The sequence below is a fragment of the Ornithodoros turicata genome, chromosome 1 (assembly GCF_037126465.1).
Source record: "Ornithodoros turicata isolate Travis chromosome 1, ASM3712646v1, whole genome shotgun sequence".
Lineage (NCBI taxonomy): Eukaryota > Metazoa > Arthropoda > Arachnida > Ixodida > Argasidae > Ornithodoros > Ornithodoros turicata.
This window is the reverse complement of record NC_088201.1, coordinates 230,721,087-230,739,576: the sequence shown is the minus strand read 5'-3', so window position 1 is coordinate 230,739,576 and position 18,490 is coordinate 230,721,087. Positions and strand designations below refer to the sequence as shown.

Genomic DNA, 18,490 nt, shown 5'->3' with positions numbered 1-18,490 from the left:
CTTTGTTACGTGTATTGTGTTCCTTCTATTTCAGATTTTTGGCTAAGTTTTTCCCATTCACTCAGAGTCATAACATAGTTCCTAATGACTTTAATAAATATATTTTCACTTGTACTTTTGTGTATGGCTATCCTTTGCATGTAAACTGCACACCTGTTGTAGCTGGAAAAATTACGATTCAAGTCGACTCAGGCTGAAAAATGACGAAAGTCGACGGCCCAGGCTGAAAAATGACGAACGTCGGCGGCCCAGACTGACAAATGACGAAAGTCGGCGGGCCAGACTGGAAAATGACGAAAGTCGGCGGCCCAGGCTGAATAGTAAACGCACACGCAGCCCTCCGGCCACGCGACGCACAAGTAGGAAAATTGTGAAAGAAGTCAGCCCAGGGTGAAGGGTAAGTACGTACTCAGCCCTCCGGTCACGCTCCGCCCACCACAGCAGCCCTCCACCCGAGCACCGCCCACCTGTCATGGGAATGAAGTCGGCCGAAGTAGGAAAATGGTGAAAGAAGTCAGCCCAGGTGGAATGGTAAGCACGCACGAAGCCCTCCGGTCACGCTCCGCCCACCACAGCAGCCATCTACCCGAGCATCGCCCTGTTACAGGTGGTGAAGGTTTTTCGGCTGGGTTTTTCTCCTTCACCTGATTGGCATCACAATTCCCAGCACTATTGGCTTTAATAAATATATCTCAACTTGAATGGCATTAATAAATATATTTTCACTTGTACTTTTTTGTGTATGACCCTTCTTTGCATGTCTCTGCATGTAAACCACTCACCTGCTGTATCGCAAAAATATGTGAAGTCGGCCAAAGAAGCCTGCCCAGGCTGAAAAATACGCTACGATGAGCGCACGCGCAGCCCTCCCCCGCCGATAAGCGAGCGGACAACCCTCCCCACACGCGCCGCGCAGGGAAAAATACGCGCAGGGCTCAGGGGCAGGGGTCCTGTAGTTTCGCCATGACGCCGACTCTATACGTCTGTCTACTACTTATGTTTACAATTTGATCGTGCACTCCCAGCCGAGTATAGCTATTTCGTCCTACTTGGGACTTGTCAGCCCGGCGTAGGGAAATGACACGATTTTGGGTCGGCACTAATAGTGCATCTAGAGAAGACGTCAATGTTCCACGGTGACAGCTCCACCTGTGGAGGCAGCAGTGCAAGCCTCTGGAAACCTCGGCACGAAAACTTGTCCCACATTGTCACCAAGCTAACGAGGCGTGCTTGTGACGCATTGCACTCTGGTTTAAGCAAGACACTTCAAGCAAGACGATGGAATCACGGCCTCCCGTGTTCAGGGTGATGTTTGCCATAAGTGCAAGGACTATGTGTCTCGGCGTGCTGTCACGGAAGCGCGCACAATACAAGCGATTTCAGAGCGAGTACTTGCCGGAGAACGACTCCACCCTTAAAGGTGTTTTCGATAGATATACTCCTCTTTTAAGGGTGTTTTTTAACGCAAGTTATAGGGGTGTTTTATTAGGATTTTATCTAATGAAAGAGCTTTACAGAAAACATACTTCACTCATGTGCAGAGGCAACATCAAAACGGTGTGCGACGTGCGACAAATCATTTACACAAAAAGGCGCAAGAAAGTTTGCTGTGTAGACGCCGACTCTCACGCTTAGCCTGAGCGCTCTGGTAGAGCAGAGCAGGAAGTAAATTCACTCAGTCTTTGTCAGGGCTTTCGGCACCTTCAATCTATCGAAGGAGTGGAGACGTTTCAAGTTCCAGATACATTAGTGCATAAAGCCCAGGAGCTTTACAACGGCAACCCGGAATGAAGTCAAGCGGCGACTTCTGGCATACTTATTACAAACTTGCAAAGTGCTTCCAGTGGAAAGAGCCCTCCTGGGACCACAAGGCCAAATTCCATCAACGATCGGACGCGATGGTGCTTCCTCAACATTCCTTCATACCATTCAACACTGTCCACGTGGATTTCCCGAAGGAAAAGAGCCAAGTTGCACGGCGTACGCTGGCCTTCCTCGTCGAAGTCCACCCATGCGCCCAAATAGGGGCCTGGGATGGGAGAACTCGATGTTTGTTATTGCGTTTCTGGAACGTGATGCACACGAAGGCGGCCATATCAGCAAGGGTCCAGTCTTCCCTAGTGAAAAGCTGAAAATCTGGGCACTGCAGAAAGCCATCAATTTGGAGACAACGACACCACCCCACCACCACCCCGTTGCCAGTGGTGTGGCGGGTAGATTGGCCCTTCACTTCAAAAACTACTACATTGCGGCGTACCCTGCGATTTCCGCGGACGTTGACCCGACAATGGATGAGCATTACGTGCAACTTACGCAGGACTCACTAAACCTCCAAGGCTGCTTGTGCCACCACACTGGTGTACGAAGGGATTAGATGGAATGACAATGAAACTCTAGAACGCTGTTACAGTGCTTGCAATGGTTGAACGGCCAAAAGAAAGGCTGACGGTACGAGGCGTAGCTTATTCTCGGCACTGAGACCTGGGGCAGAACATCGGAAAAGTAAGCTAATATCTTCTGAAATAGTAATCAATTACTGAGTAACTGATTACACGAAAAGTTACTCTGACAGCAAAAAAACTACTCAAAAAGTAACTGACAGTTACTAGAAACGCTTTACGCATAAGTCTACCTGCACGGGATTCCGAGGCACAGTGGAAAGGGCGTCCATCGTCAACACCATGGAGGGGTGTAGGGGTGTGCTCCGAAGGGGTGTGGCGAACTATTGTAAGCACCAAAGGGGGCTTTGTGAGGGCCGAAGCTACATACGAGTGCTGTTCTCGCTACACGGCCTTTGAGAGAAGCAACGTGAGGTAACAAGTGATTCATGAGAAACCGCTCGGAACGCTGTAATTGTCAGTCCAATTCCAGTGTTGATATTATCAGTAACATATCTACATGTCTTTCACTAACTCTTTGAACAGGTGCTACGAGAAGAACAACTGAAAATTCAGACAATCGGTTTCCATATGCTTGGTTTCCTGATCGACACCTACCACAAATCTGATGCAACAAGGGACCTAATGCGAGAACACATTCAACGCTACATCAAGTAAGAATGACCTGTTAGCCCCGTAAGGTATTGTGCGTTATATGACCGAAGCAATGTAGAGCATCATATCCAGATTTTGGGAGCTAGTACGGCATAATGACTTTTACTTGATGTCTTTTCTGCACAAATCGAAAAAGGAAAACTCATGCAGGTGGCAGTTCGTTTCCATGAGGATGATGCCGATAATGGGTACAGTGCGTCAGACCAACATCTAGTAGCGCTTGTTCTGACGTCAGATTTGTATAACACAATGAATGACGCTTGTCCAGTACAAAAGCTTCACTCTTAAAGCTCCGCGGTTCCTTTTTAACGGCTGCTTTTGTATATACTTCAATGGGCCTGCTCAATAAGATGTAATTAACAGGATGCCTTGAAGTTGCACTATTTCTCGCACCCGAGTTTCTCAGCGTTATCCTTTGCCATACCCTTCGTTCAGTATTGTACGCAATATCTTACACGACTATGTGCAGGGTGTCCTTTTTTAATACATATTTTTCATTAAAAAAAACTAAGGGCTATAGACATGCTGTCGTCACCTCTGTGCCGACGGACGTTCTTGGCCATATGTTGCTCAACCGTCAAATGACTAATTACGTAAAAATCGTTAAAGTAACTTTTAATTATAAAAGCCGTGCAGGTGTCGCAATGAGAAGATATGTTCCTTTCGGTGACCTCATATCGTTTGCTGAACAAAAATTCGTTCTGTAGACCGTCCGCAAAAAAAATCGAGAAGGAGCGCAATTTTTTTTTCTTTATTTAGTTCATTGCCCATCTTCGGAGACCCGTCTTTCCGTCACCCCCAATATCAGAGGGCGGAAGAGCACACTGTCGGCGCCTGTGTCCTGAGAGATTAACAGAAAATTAACAGAGATTAACAGAAACTGAAGAGATTAACAGAAAATGCAACCCAAGATAAGGGAATTTCCCATAGCGTCACCTGATACATGTGCTTTTTCCGCAAATTAAAGTTCCGCAATTTTATTTAATAGGTAATTTAACACATCGGTGATGATATGCTATGAAACGCTTAAAGGAACGATCGACGTCTCGACAGTACCACTGTCTTCGTCAGAACAAAAGAGGTACATGGGTTGCACATTGCTTCACTGGGTTCGATAATTGACTTCACAATCACTGCAAGTATATGCTAGTAGCAGACTCTTTGGGGCCAGGCCAGGGCGAGCTGTACTGAGGTCGTCCCTCAAAAGAAATAAACAGGAAAAATAAAAGGAAAGTATATCACTTCTAGGCCACCTGTTTCCCTACTGTTCAAAAGTACAACGGGATCTTCGTTAATGATTGATTGGAATTTGTAAATGAGGTAAGGGTGCCGTTGTTCCCTGCCTCTATCGGAGCTAAAGTTTGATTGTTTGATAGAAGAATAAAATGGCGACTTCATTTATTGAATGAACAACAACAACAACTTTATTTTCGGCCTTGGAGAGTGGGGAGTTTCATCGCAACAGGCGATACTCTACCCCAGTGCTTGGTGGAATGGGGGGAATAAAATAACGTGCCCCTTTACAATAACGATCGAAGTCCGATGGTGTCCAGAAATGTCAGAAGACCTTTGAGCGCAGAGCGTTGCTGGGCTGGATTGGGCCAGGGACCAAGCAATTTCGGTAGGGAGAAAGGGCGAGAGTCCAGCTGACGAAGAGACTCGGAGAGTGTGGTTCGGGAAGGTTCGTAGTGAGGGCAATGAAGAAGAATGTGCTCCAGATCCTCAAGAGCACCACAGTGGCAGCAGGTGGGAGAATCAATTTGTCTCAAGCGGTAACGCCACTGAGCTGTAAAGGCCACATCGAGGCGCATGCGGTGGATTAATGCAGCATCCTGACGAGATGTGTTTCGTGGCATGCGGAAAGCGAGCGTGGGATCAACTCTGTTCAACATAGAGGGGGGAAGAATGTCGGTTGTCCGTTGGCGGGAAGCCAGGGGTGTCACTAGACGTCGCAGAATTGAACGGCGGTCTCCTCTGAGCAGAACAATACGGGTCCGGTTCCGAGACGAGAGTGCTGCTTCTGCGGCGCTGTCGGCCTGCTCGTTCCCCACGACACCACAATGGGCTGGAACCCACTGGAGAACTAGCCTGTGGCCTGCGGCGTACATAGTGTGGTAAGCCATTAACACGTCTGTGACTAGGGGTGCGGATGGGCCTCGTATGCCGGAAGTTTCAATTGCTTGAAGTGCAGATTTGGAGTCTGTAAAGACTGCCCATTCCCGGGGTGGAAAATCAGCGATGTGTTGTAGAAAGAAAAGGATGGCATAGAGTTCCGCAGCTGTGGAGGAGGTTGGATGTGAAAGGCGTCTTCCGTGCACGACGCCTTCGGATGGAATGACGAAGGCTGAGGCGGACTTGTTGTTTCGGGATGCGCCATCAGTATATGCTGCCGTAAACGTAGAAAACTTCTCGTCTACCAGAGCATGAAAATGGGCTCGGAGGACTTGAGGGGGGACCTGATCTCTTCTTTGCAGAAGGTTTGGGAGGCGTACAAAAGTGGGCGGTACCGGTAGAGACCAGGGGGCTTCCGGCGGTATAGTGTCCTTAGTTATGAAGCCAGTGAGAGTCTGGCGTGTCCTCTGCGCTACTCGATAGAAGTCGCTTCCAGGGCGGTATCGAATTTTCCTGAGTAGCGGGTGGCGGGGAATGTGAGCACGCAAACGGAGGTAGTGCCGAGCCGTTTCCCGTTCACGGAGAACTTCAATCGGGAGCTCACCAGCTTCAGCCAGTACTTGTCGTGTTTCAGCCATTCTTGGAACTCCGAGGCATCGACGAAGGCTTCGAGCAAACAGGGACCGAAGCGTATTTAATGAAGTTGTTGATATCCTGTGCAGAATAGGAAGGCTGTAAAGCACAGTTGCCCTCACCAATGCCGCGTGAACCGCGAGCAGGGAACGCTGATCACAGCCCCATCCTGGGTCCAGAAAGATGTTGGATTGCGGGGAGCCATCGCTGCACTTTAGTTTCAAGGTGTTTAATGTGCCGAGCCCAGCGCAAGTCCGAGTCGATTATCACGCCAAGGAAGCGGTGAAAGCGTACTGGTTCTAGCTTCTTTAAACCAAGCCAAAGTGGGAAATTGGCCATAGCTTTACGCGTGAAAGGGAGCTCGACACACTTTTCGGGTGAAAGGTCCATCCCGAGGTGCGTCAGGTACGTATGGATATTGTTTAAAGCGAGCTGCAGGCGGCGCTGGAGAGCCGGGCGTGATTTTCCTACTGTCCAAAGGGCGACGTCATCTGCATACACGGAGAACGACACTTTGCGAGGAATTACTGATTGTAGGCCGGCCATCACCACGTTAAAGAGTGTCGGGCTGAGAATGCTTCCTTGGGGGACTCCTTGGGGAACAGGATGCTGAGGGCTTTGGCCTTGGGACGTACGGACAGCGACAGTTCGGTCCGTAAGGAAGTCTTGGAGCCAGATGAAGAGCCGACCGGATACTCCAAACGAGCGCAAGGCATGCAGCACACAAATGTGCGAGACGGTATCATAGGCGCGCTTGATGTCGAGGAAGACCGATCGGACGATCCGTCGATGGGCTCGAGCATGTTGAACTGTTGAGACTAGGTCGAGAACTGGATCCATGGAGCTTCGGTGGCGACGAAATCCAGCCATTTCGTGAGGGAACGCACGTTGTTTTTCGAGCCACCAGTCGAGGCGATGCAAAACCATTCTCTCCATCAGTTTCCCCACACAGCTTGTCAGGCTCACCGGGCGAAAGGAGGATAGGGCATTTGGGGGCTTGCCTGGTTTCAGGATGGGAACAACCAAGGCCTCCTTCCATGTATGTGGTAAAGATCCTTGTTGCCAAGACGTATTATAGACATGAAGGAGAGCTTGGAGTGACCGCCCGTCAAGGTTTCGTAGGGCGGCATAGGTGATTTTATCGGGCCCAGGGGACGAGCTGGCGTTCACAAGCTTCAACGCTGCCTTTAGCTCGATTAGTGTGAAGTCGCGGTCCATAACTTCCGGGGGACGGGGCCAGTCGTGGTGAAGTTCAGCCGTCAAACTGTGGGCAAAACTGTGGTGTAGGGGCGTGGTCGAGGCAGCCGCCGGAGTCGTTAGTACCACACAGAAGTCCGTCGCAAGCGTGTTCTCGTCTACACGCTGAACGATAGCCAAGGCCGCGAGAGGGTTCTTTTGAGGGGGCGCCTCCTTCAGAGATCGGATTGTCCGCCAGATCTTCGTGGCCGGATCGAACGGTGAAAGGTGGTGGCAAAACTTACGCCAACGCTTCCTGTCCTCGTTTTTAAGTTCTCGTGTTACTTTAGCTTTCATCCGGCGGTATTCCACAATGTCCGTAAGTTGCCCTGTCCGACGAGCCGTTCTTTCTGCTCGGCGACGTAATGCTCCAAGGTGATTAATAGCGGGGGAATGGCCGATATGGCCTGTTACCCTTTTAGACATGACCACCGCGTCCTGAATACCGCGGGTAATTGCTTGAGAGAGAGCCTCTGGGAACATACCGGTGTGCACAGATGTTCTGAGGCCCGCACGAAAACGTCTCCAGTTTGTGAAAGAAATCAGTCCAGCAGTTGCTGAGAGGGGCAGTCTGTCGTGCGAAATATATAGAGGAAAATGATCGCTACCTCTAGTGTCGACGTCTGTAGCGCACGACAAGTGGCGAATTATGTCGGTTGAGGACCACGAGAGGTCCAATACATCAAGTGACATTGGGGATCGCATGTAAGTGGGCTCGCGGTTGTTCAGCAGGCACATGTTATTATTCTCCATTGCCTCTAACAACCTCCTTCCCCTACTGTCCGTCCTTCGGCTTCCCCAGGCCGAGTGATGTGCATTGAAGTCCCCTAGCACAAGCGCCGGGGCTTCCAGAGAACCAAGTAAGCGTTCCAGGTCACTCCACGGGACCTGTACCGCGGGACGGATATAGATACTGACGACCGTTAACAGCATGGGGCCAAGGCGGATCCTGCATGTGACGTAATCATAAGAGCGATGGCAAACTGAGCCGATGGGTGCAGCAACGAGGTCATTGCGAACGTATAGCGCTGCTCTACTCTCAGGGGAATGATGAGGGCGATAGATTGTGTATCCACTAACACGATGTGTACAATCCATGCCGTGTTCGCATATAGCTATGAAAGGGAACTTGTACTGTTGGAGATGTAATTTAAGATCTGGGAGCTTGTTACGCAGGCTTCGAGGATTCCACTGCATGGCCAGGGCGTTTTTATACAATTCCGTCATGCTGATGCGAAGATAATGCCTCCAGTGCCAGAAGCGCTTGAACCTCGGGCAGTTGCGACGCACCAGGAAAAGCAGAGACAATGGCCTTAAAGGGAGGATCCGCAACGGTTGTGCCCAAAATTAAGTGAAAGTTGATTTCAGCAGAGACCACCCCCCAGATGCTGACAACAGCCTCCGTTTCGTATAAACGTGCGCGTATAATTTATAAACAGCGAAAACGATAAAGCGAAACCGAAACTCTGAGAGCAGGCGGTGGCATCGGAATCGAGGAGCGCCACGCCGTGACGTCAGTCGCGAGATTCGTCTGCCGTGATTCCCATGTGTTGTATTGCATTGAAGACACAAGGAAGCAAGTTACGCTCAACGTGCAATCATGGAAACGGACTCCGCATCAGAATAGAACTCCACGGGACTTCAGCCCGATTCAGACGTCTATTCTAATGAGGAGAATGACTTGACCGTCACCATAAACCACAACGACTCGCCGTATTCGACGGACCCTGTACCAGTGCGCGCGTCGCTTGAAACCGAGGCCTCGGACCCATACACTGAAGGCTGTCGAACTCGGAGTAACTAATGATGAGTTTCTAATAGGTTGTCACACATTCTTATACAGGGTGTCCCAGAAAACGTGTCATTGAATTATAGTAAAAAAAACTACACCAACTAGAGTCATGCGGTCAATGGCATTTGTTCTTACTGGGTTTTTGCCACCTCCTCATGTAAATGTCGTGTAACGTAAGTTTAATTATGTAAATTTTTGCGAGCTTAAGTCGGAAATTTGCCTATTAAAGGTAACTTTGTTACCCCACCAATGTGAAGAGCGTGTCTAATTTAGTCAAATTAATGATAATTGACGGGGATATTCAGGAGCTATCCCATCGGAGAAAATAGCCGAACATCATACTCTACGGAGGTCGCACAGAATAGCGCACGATGAATTTTTCAGCGCAGTCTTTGTCAGTCCGACGAAAGGAGGTTGGAAACCCAGCCCTCCCCGACATCGCAGAAAGAGATAAAACAGGCACGGCTTATCATGTCCGACTTTCGCTGGGATTTTGCTTTCCGTCTCCCAATTTTAGGAACTGTTACTTTTTCTACTATCACTCTGTGGGCTGGCTTCGGAACCTCCTTTCGTCGCACTGAGAGCGATTGCGCTCAAAAAGTCATCGTGCGCTATTGTCCGGTGCTCCGAAAAGCATGATATTCGGCTATTTTTTCCGATGGAATAGCTCGTGAATATCACTGCGAATTATCATGAATTTGAGTGTATTCGGCACGCTCTTCATATTGGTGGGGTAAAAAAGTGACCTTTACTTGGCAAATTTCCGAGCTCAGTTCGCAAATATTTACATAATTAAACTTGGAGTACATGACATTCACATTAGGAGGTGGCAAAAACTAATAAAAACAAATGCTGTTGACCGCATGATTCTAGGTGGCGTAGTTTTTTTATTATAATTCAATGACACGTTTTCTGGGACACCCTGTATATGTGCCACGGGTGCACGCGTAATATGAAACATGTTGCAGGTGCACGTGCGGTCGGTGCCTCCGGCAGGTGCCCGCAGGTGACGTTGTTTGGCCGTCGGAAACTGGAAATATGCTACGTCCCTTGTTGTATCCGACCTGTTGCCACAACTGATTATACAGCATGTCTTACCGGCCATCGTGGTGGGTGTAAGATCAGTGTGCGACGTAACGAACACAATTGCTACGGAAAATTTCCTTCGTCAAAACTGCCAAAACACACAGCAAAGCAAGGCGGACGGCGCGGGATATCTCGCGACTTACATCACGCTCGGTGTTGCTTGCAGAAAAGCGCTCGTGGCTCGCACTACCCTGTCACCGAGCGCGTCATAGAAGAAAATCATTTTTATCAAGTTTGACTCAGTTTTCGAAGGAGATATTTTACAGGCATGGTCGTTGATGGCTAAAGGTGACGAATATTCGAAAATCTCGGAAGGGACCTTATGCGGATTCTCCCTTTAAGGGCAGCGAGTACCGCTGAGAAGAGTCCCAGAGGAGGCATATATTGGGGGGCTGATGAGGGTGCTGGTTCCGTCACACTGGCGTAAGTGTTTGTAATCTGTCTTGATGGACGAGGAGGCGGTGCGCTTGTGATAGGCGTAGCCGCGACTGTGTTTAGCGACCCTCGTTTACCTGGTGCAGATCGAGGGGGTAGTGCAGGAAATTCTTGTGCATTTGTACGAGACGGGAGTGTGGCACTAGCATCCCTAGGAGCGTCAGACGGAAGTCGTAGGGTTCGGTCTTGGTGCCTCTTGGTGGCGGCGGTCTTGACAGGACATAAAGAAAATGATGCGGGATGGCTGGATTTGCAGTTAGCACACTTTGGCTCTCTTTTATTGTTGCAGTCTGATCTCCGGTGAGGTCCGGCGCAGATGCCACACCGTGTAGAACCACGGCAATTTCGTGCAATATGGCCAAATCGTTGGCAGTTATAACACTGTATGGGGCCTTCTATGTACTCTTGGACTGTGAAGGTCTGAAACCCAAGGGCAATTCGGGGAGGAAGACGGATTGTAGGTTCAAAAGTCAGGATAACGCTCCGTAACGGGGTGAACACATCACTGCCATCTTCTGCTAGGGAATGCCGAACCTGTCGCCGTGCTGATAAAACCCCTGCGTCATTAAGATAGAGCACGAGGTCGTCGTTCGAATACTCTCTTGGAACATCATATATCTTGCCCATATTTCTGGCGTACGATTGGGGTATGGATGGTATCACCGGAATGCCAGCTAAGCACTTAGTAGACAAAAGGTTGCGGGCGGCTGCTTCGGACCGTACGGAGACGAAGAGAGAACCATCTCGGTGGAAACGGTGGTGCATAACCTGTTGTTGGGTTAGCAGGCGTATCTCACTAGCGACCGCATTACGATTCACCTTCCAGAAGGAGTAGTCAGTAGTTGCTGGTCGAAACAGTATGGGAATACCGCCGGCTCGGTTCTTCTTGTAGGTGACAGTGGTGAACGGGTCTCACACCTCTTCTCTTCTGGACGAAAGGGTTCTCCGAGCATGGACCGCTTCAAACGACAACGGGCCCCCGTACGCGCCAGGATCACAAGGCTAACCGACGAGATCAAGGACTTCCTGGATTCGACAAGCCCCTCTCGCCAAGATCTAGAGCTCAAGCTTTCTCTTCTCACCGACAAGGCGGCTATACTCGCAGGTATGGATAGCCAGATTGCAGCCCTTGTGGACGATGACGAAATTGATACCGAAGCGGAAGGATGTGACCAGTATCTCGAGCTTATTGCCGATGCTACCCTCAGGGCGAAGCGCCATCTTTCGAACACGAGTCTTCCAACGACTAACAACGCTCGCCAACCCCTAATCCAAAGCAACACGGCATTACAATTGTCCACTAACGTGCCACGATTACCAAAGCTCCAAATTGAACCCTTTACTGGGGAACTGTCATCTTGGCAGTCCTTCTGGGACCAATTCAGTTCTGGAGTCCATCAGAATCCAACCTTATCAGTTACTGCAAGATTCCAGTATTTGAGATCTCTAGTCAAAGGGAAGGCAGACCTCGCAATTAGAGGTCTTGATCTCACTGTGGAGAATTATCCTACGGCCATCCAAATTCTTCCTCAGCAATTTGGAAATCCCGATCGTCTGATATCAGAGCACATGACTCATCCTTTGAGCTTCCAGTGGTGCGGTCTTCCGACGACGTGGCGAAACTTCGCATGTTATTCGACACAGTTACAGTACGGATGCGAAACTTGAAAAGCCTTCGTGTACCGGAAAGTTCCTACAGCATTGTACTTGTTACGGCTCTGCTACGCAAACTTCCTCCGGATTTGGAACTTGAATATTACCGCCGACAAATAGGGGCCAATGAAGATAATACACAAGCGACATCTTCCTCGGAATCGCATCACGAAAGTTCTACTCTGGTTGAGTCTGCCACCCTCATATCCCTACTTGCCTTTCTTCGACGAGAAATTGAAAACAGAGAAAGGATGGTAGTTCGACGCAAGGATTCTGGTAGTTCAGCGCTAGCTCTGCCTCCGGTACATTCTCAAAGAAACGCCTCAGCCGCCGCTCTTACAGCAACCACAGAATGCACGCATCAGAACAAAGGAATACAAAGATGTATACTGTGCGGTTCACAACAGCATTCGGTTGCCACCTGCACCGTATTCCTAACCCCTGACCAGAAGATTACTAAATTGAAACAAGCCGGCTGTTGCTTCAAATGCGGCAAATACAAGCACCTTGCAAAGGATTGCCGAACCTCTAGAAATCTGTCCTGTAGCAACTGCTGTGGTAAACACTTAACCGCTTTATGCTGCAAGACTCCGGAAGCCACAAACGTCTCTTCTGTAGAACAGAATCTGATATCTCCACGTTCTGCCATACCATTGACTGACCAGCTGACAGTGTCTTCTCAAGATATGGCAGCCCTCACTGATCGCGCTTCCATCAATGTTTCTACCGTCAATCCTAGCTCAGTCATTTTACTGCAGACCGCACGAGCAACGGCATCTGCCAGGCCATCATCCCGAAGAAGACTCATACGTATACTTCTTGATGGGGGCAGCCAACGCACCTTCATCCGAAAGGATGTCTCTGCCAAACTCCACTGTTCTACGTCGGGCTACAAAGAGCTCACTATATTTGCTTTGGGACGTCGCGCCAACAACGAAAACGTATCACGTTGTGTCAAGGTTGCCTTGACATCACCTTTAAGCGCGCAGTCTTTAGAGCTCGAAGCACTCGAGATTGAGGACTTGTGTATGGGAAGTCTCCCAATTCCCGATGGAAATCTCATTAAGGAACTCTCTCAATCAAACATGACATTGGCAGACGACACTGTTCATCGCCTCGAAATACCAGGAATTTCAATCCTTATAGGATGCGACTACTACTGGAGCGTCGTAACAGGAAAGGTTCGCAAGCTTCGCAGAGGTCTAGTCGCCGTGGAAACTATCTTCGGCTGGGTCCTACAAGGCCCTGCTCCGTCGAACCACGAACCTCATGCCCAAGTGGCTCATGCATTACATGTACAGGCGAAAGATGTTACCATAAGTCAGAAGTTGCGACGATTTTGGGATGTTGAACATCTTGGGATTGAGGAGATATCTTGCCCCGCCAGACCTCAAGAGGACCTTGTTCTTCAGCAGTTCGCGGTAACAACCGGGTTATCCGAACAACGATACACTGTTCGTCTTCCATGGAAGGGGAGCAAGAAGACTCTGTCTGATAACCAGTCGCTGGCTCTGAAGCGACTTAACGTCCTAACCAGGAAACTCCGTCAAAGTAAAGCCCTTCTCGAGACATATGACAGAACTATTCGACAATACATTAACCTAGACCATGCAGAACGGGTAAACCCTTCGTCCCTCGTCTCTCAAGCATATTACATGCCCCACCATGCCGTAATACGCGAAGATCGGGAGACTACAAAAGTGAGGATTGTCTTTGACATTAGCTCAAAGGGACCAGGATCACAATCCTTGAACGATCTCCTCGCCTCAGGACCAAACCTCAATCCGGACATGTTGCGGCTTCTGCTCAGCTTCCGCTCTAAAAGGGTCGCCATCGTTGCGGACATAGAGAAGGCTTTCCTCCAGATCTTCCTCGACAAACAAGACCGGGATTACCTTCGCTTCTTCTGGTATAAGGTGGCACCTTCAGTAGACGGAGCACTTTCCTTCTGGCCGCCACAATTCAACATCACCTACAGTCTCTAGCCTTGGAGTACCCTTGGACAACCAGCAAGCTGAAAGATAACTTCTATGTCGACGATCTTGTTACTGGCACAGACGATTACCCTCAAGCTCTGCAGTTGTTCAAAGAAACTATTCAAATTTTCGATAAGGCAGGTCTACTAGTTCGCAAGTGGCTCACCAACGAACCTGCACTTCAGAAACAGTTCGAAGAGCAAGGTTTAAGCCGTGCTACGACACTTTCTGTTAACGTCTTAGGAGTTACTTGGTGCACCACGACCGATGACCTATGCTGTGCTCTGTCTTCCGTATCCGAGTTCCTGAAGTCTAGCCCATGCACAAAGCGACAGGTCTTGCGCGCCGTATCTCGCATATTTGACCCATTTGGATTCTTGCTGCCATTCACTATATCTGCCAAGATTCTTTTCCAGCGCCTATGGGAGGAAAAGGCTTCATGGGATACACAACTTCAACCGGAACACTCAACCGCATGGCAAGGGTGGTGTTCAGAAATACCGAAGCTTCAAAACTTCTCGGTACCCCGACTTTTGGATCCTGATGTCTCTACGAACTTTTTGCGAACTACGAACTACGAACATTTTGCGATGCAAGCCCCTTGGCTTACGGAGCAGTCGTCTACCTCCGTAACCCGGACACAACACGCACCTCGTTCGTCGTTGCCAAATCTAGAGTGGCACCTTTAAAGCGACAGACTCTTCCGAGACTAGAACTTCTCGCCGCCTTACTATCCTCAAGACTAATCCAGACTGCGTCAGCAGTTTTTAACATTCCCCGCTCTCAATGTCACGCCTGGACCGATTCCATGATTGCTCTATCGTGGATTCGGACAACGCCAACAAATCTCCCCCCATTTGTCAGCAATCGCGTCATAGAGATCCAGCGTTATGTATCTCCAGACCTTTGGAGGCATTGTCCCGGGCATCAGAACCCTGCTGATTTGTTATCGCGAGGAATTACAGCCACCCAGCTTCTGCGGAACCAGGCGTGGCTCTCTGGACCTCAATGGCTTCATGAACCTCCTGCCCTCTGGCCTCCGGAACCCTCCTCACTCGGCTCATCAACTCAGAGTTTAGAGCCTCTTTGCTCATGTCCTGAAGAGATCTCGGTCCTGCACACTCACGTAACCTCTCAGCCTTTACTAACTCTCCTTGATTACAGTAGCTACATGCGTGTCATAACCGTAACGGCGTGGATTTTCCGTTTTGTTCGACGTTGCCAAAGGTCGCCTAGCGCCCCAGACCGACGATCTCTCTCCCTATCACTTGACGAACAACAAATAGCGGAACACTATTGGTATAAGGGCGTGCAACTAGAAGCTTTCGGTCTGCATCCTGAAAGACACGACTCTCTCAAGACTTTCGAGATTTTCTCAGATTCTAACGGTCTTCTTCGACTCAAAACCCGACTGGTCTTCAGCGACCTGGACAAGTCTTCGATATATCCTATAATCCTACCTGGCAGTCACCATTTTACTAGGCTTCTGGTGACACATATCCACATTCAACAGCACCATGCTGGGGTGCAGGGCACTCTTGCTCAACTACGGGAACGGTTCTGGGTACTAAGAGGACGACAAACAGTGAAGAGGGTCATCTATACGTGTGTCACGTGTCGACGATTTGGCAGCTCCAATTTGCACCAACGAACGGCGCCTCTTCCATCCGATCGTTCCTCCCAGACTGCACCTTTCTACGTTACTGGTATTGATTTTGCCGGTCCCATCTATTACTGCACGGATCAGCAAAGTTCGAGTCTGAAATCGTACATAGCCTTGTTCACCTGTGCTACTACACGCGCCGTACATTTGGAACTGACTTCATCCATGGGCGCTGCCGACTTCCTCCAGGCATTTAGACGCTTTGTTGCAAGAAGATCAATTCCGTGCAAAGTGTACTCGGACAACTTCCGAACTTTCAAACGGGCGTCACAAGACATTGCAGAGCTCCACCGCCTCGTTCACGCTGCGCCCCTTCAAAGCTACTGTGTCGACCATCACATTCAATGGATCTTTATTGCTGAACGCGCACCCTGGTGGGGCGGGTTCTGGGAGCGCCTCGTGAGGTCGGTGAAGGACGCTTTGCGAAAGTCCTTCGGTCGAACGTGCCTATCCTTCGAGCAGATTACCACCGTCCTCACCGAAATCGAAGCCATGATCAACTCTAGACCTCTAACGTACATATCCGACGACCCCAGGGATTTTTCTCCTCTGTGTCCCTCCCACTTTCTTGTCGGAAAACGGTTAACTGTTCTACCGGACTGTTCAGACACAGGCAGCGTGGCCAATGATACGCGCTCCTCGCTCCTTGAAAGGATGCAGCTTCGACAAAGCTTGCTCGACGAATTTGGCGCAGATGGGCTCGCGAATACATCTCCGAGCTACCGTCTGCCCATCGCTTCCAGTACAGTTCCACCGTGCCATTCCAGGTGGGCGAATTGGTACTCCTTTCTTCTAAGCCTCTTAGTAGAGCCTTGTGGCCTCTTGCACGCGTCACAGAGATTCAGCCAGGACGTGACGGCGTCATCCGTGCATGTAAAGTCATGCTCCCCAATGGATCTGTCCTACGGCGACCAGTACAGCTTCTGCACAAACTGGAGATCTAGCCAGATGCTCGCCATATCTCCGCCGCGGGAATATAAGAAATTGCGAAGAGGATAAGGATCACCTGACCCCACCTGCGTACAGCTTCGTTAATCGTCAGAGCTCGAGCTCGTGTACAGTTGCTCGTTCGTGTTGGAATGTTGTGTTCAAAATGAATTTTGACAGAGACACTAGAATTTCTGCTCTCAAGCAAGTGGGTATCTTTCATTAGTTTGGGTATTTTGTATCTGCGGCCATTGCAAGGATGGCAGCCTACTGTCGGACTTGCTGGTCGGTTGACCTTGGAGCTGACTAGATTATCATTGAGGTTTTGCATGCGCCTGTAGGTTACATGTGGGAGTTCCGGGAAGATTTGACCCATGAGCTCTGACTGAAGAAGAATACTGTGGTGGCAATACTGTGGATGTTTAAAACATTGTTATTGAACGTTACAAAGATGTTAACAGAACCACATTCTGAAGTTAAGTTTACTTGGACATCCACGAAGTTAACGGTTAGAGCTCATAAAGAATGGGTGAATTTGATGTCCGGATGTGCTGAGTTGAAATCGCTAATGAATATAAATAGGGCGTCTTCCGAATATGGCCAAACCATGAAGGTACCGTCCAGAAAACGCTTGTACAACGTCGACTTTTTCTCCCGTTGGAACAAATGTCTTATCCAGATCTTCCATTGAAATCTTTCCATAGCTTGGTGTGATCTTAGTGCCCATAGCTGTGCTACTGACTTGCAAGCAATGTGTACAGCCAAATTCTCTCAAGTTCTCTTTCAGAATAAAGCCAAGGAACCTGAATAGAACAGAATGATCATATGGGTTGTCCAGATATTTATTTTAAAAACGCCCTTTTGAACTGGAGCAATGCCATCTTCGTGAGGGATGTTGGTATAGAGGGAAGAAACGTCTAGCATGATCAGCAAAGTTGAAGCAGGAGGTTGGCTGTGACTTATTATTTCCAGGAAGTGATTTGTTCTTTGATGTAGGATGGAAGTTTTTGGGATATATCATTGACACGGTAATCTACAAAGTTGGAAATACTCTCGGTAGCTGTACCGATAAAGTTACATCGTATCTATATACAGTCAACCCTCGATTTATGAACCTTTGATTTATGAATTCCCCCGTTTTATGAACAGGAGCACGAGGAACCAAACTTTTTACATGCATTCTTCCCTCGTTTTATGAACCTCGATATCCGAATAATGAATGGAATTTCTGGGAACCAACTAGGAGTTGCCCAGCGTTTTTGCCCTCAATTTATGAACGGATCGTTTCGAGGTCAACAGAAACCTTCAAAGGGATTATTCCGTGGTCTTATGAATGACACCTGAATGGACAAAACGTTTTCCAGGTATTGCACCCTCGGTTCTTAACCCCTCGAAATCCGAACACGAAACGGGTTTTCCGGGGTCGCACAAGTGGCGACCAAGTGTTCCTGACCTCAATTGATGAATAAGGTGGCCCCTGTCACCCGGAGATTAATACGCAAACAGATGTTAAAAATCCCAGAAGAAATCCGAGACCAGTCGAGTGTGAATGTGCTGACATCTCTTCTTCACAAGATTGACACAGCGGAAGGTCCAAAGCAAAATTAAACAATTTAGTATTGCATAATAAACATAGTGTGAATGTGCTAACGTCTGTTCTTTGTGAGATTGATACAGCAGAAGGCGTGGTCGAAAGCAAAATTACACGATATATTACATTATAAACACAATCCCAACTCGGAAATACTGTTCCATTTGCTCAATAGTATACTCACTTCACGGATTTTTCGATTTATGAATCCCTCGATTTATGAACGATTTTTCGGGGAACCGAGGGTGTTCATAAATCGAGGGTTGACTGTATACATATAAGTGATGGTACTGTGGCCTGTGGTACGGTACGGTGGTTATGGTACTGTGGTAA

General features: G+C 48.9%; 1 protein-coding gene across 2 annotated transcripts in view; it reads left to right on the top strand.

The window, feature by feature from the left end:
* Positions 1–2,929: 2,929 nt before the first annotated feature.
* LOC135377144 (uncharacterized) overlaps positions 2,930–18,490 on the top strand; it is a 90,420-nt gene continuing 74,859 nt past the window's right edge. For both annotated transcript variants that reach the window (XM_064609443.1, XM_064609441.1), the window contains exon 1: positions 2,930–3,052. In XM_064609443.1, coding sequence (XP_064465513.1) covers positions 2,970–3,052 — 83 coding nt within the window. In that variant the 5' untranslated portion in view covers positions 2,930–2,969. The remainder of the gene's footprint in view (positions 3,053–18,490) is intronic.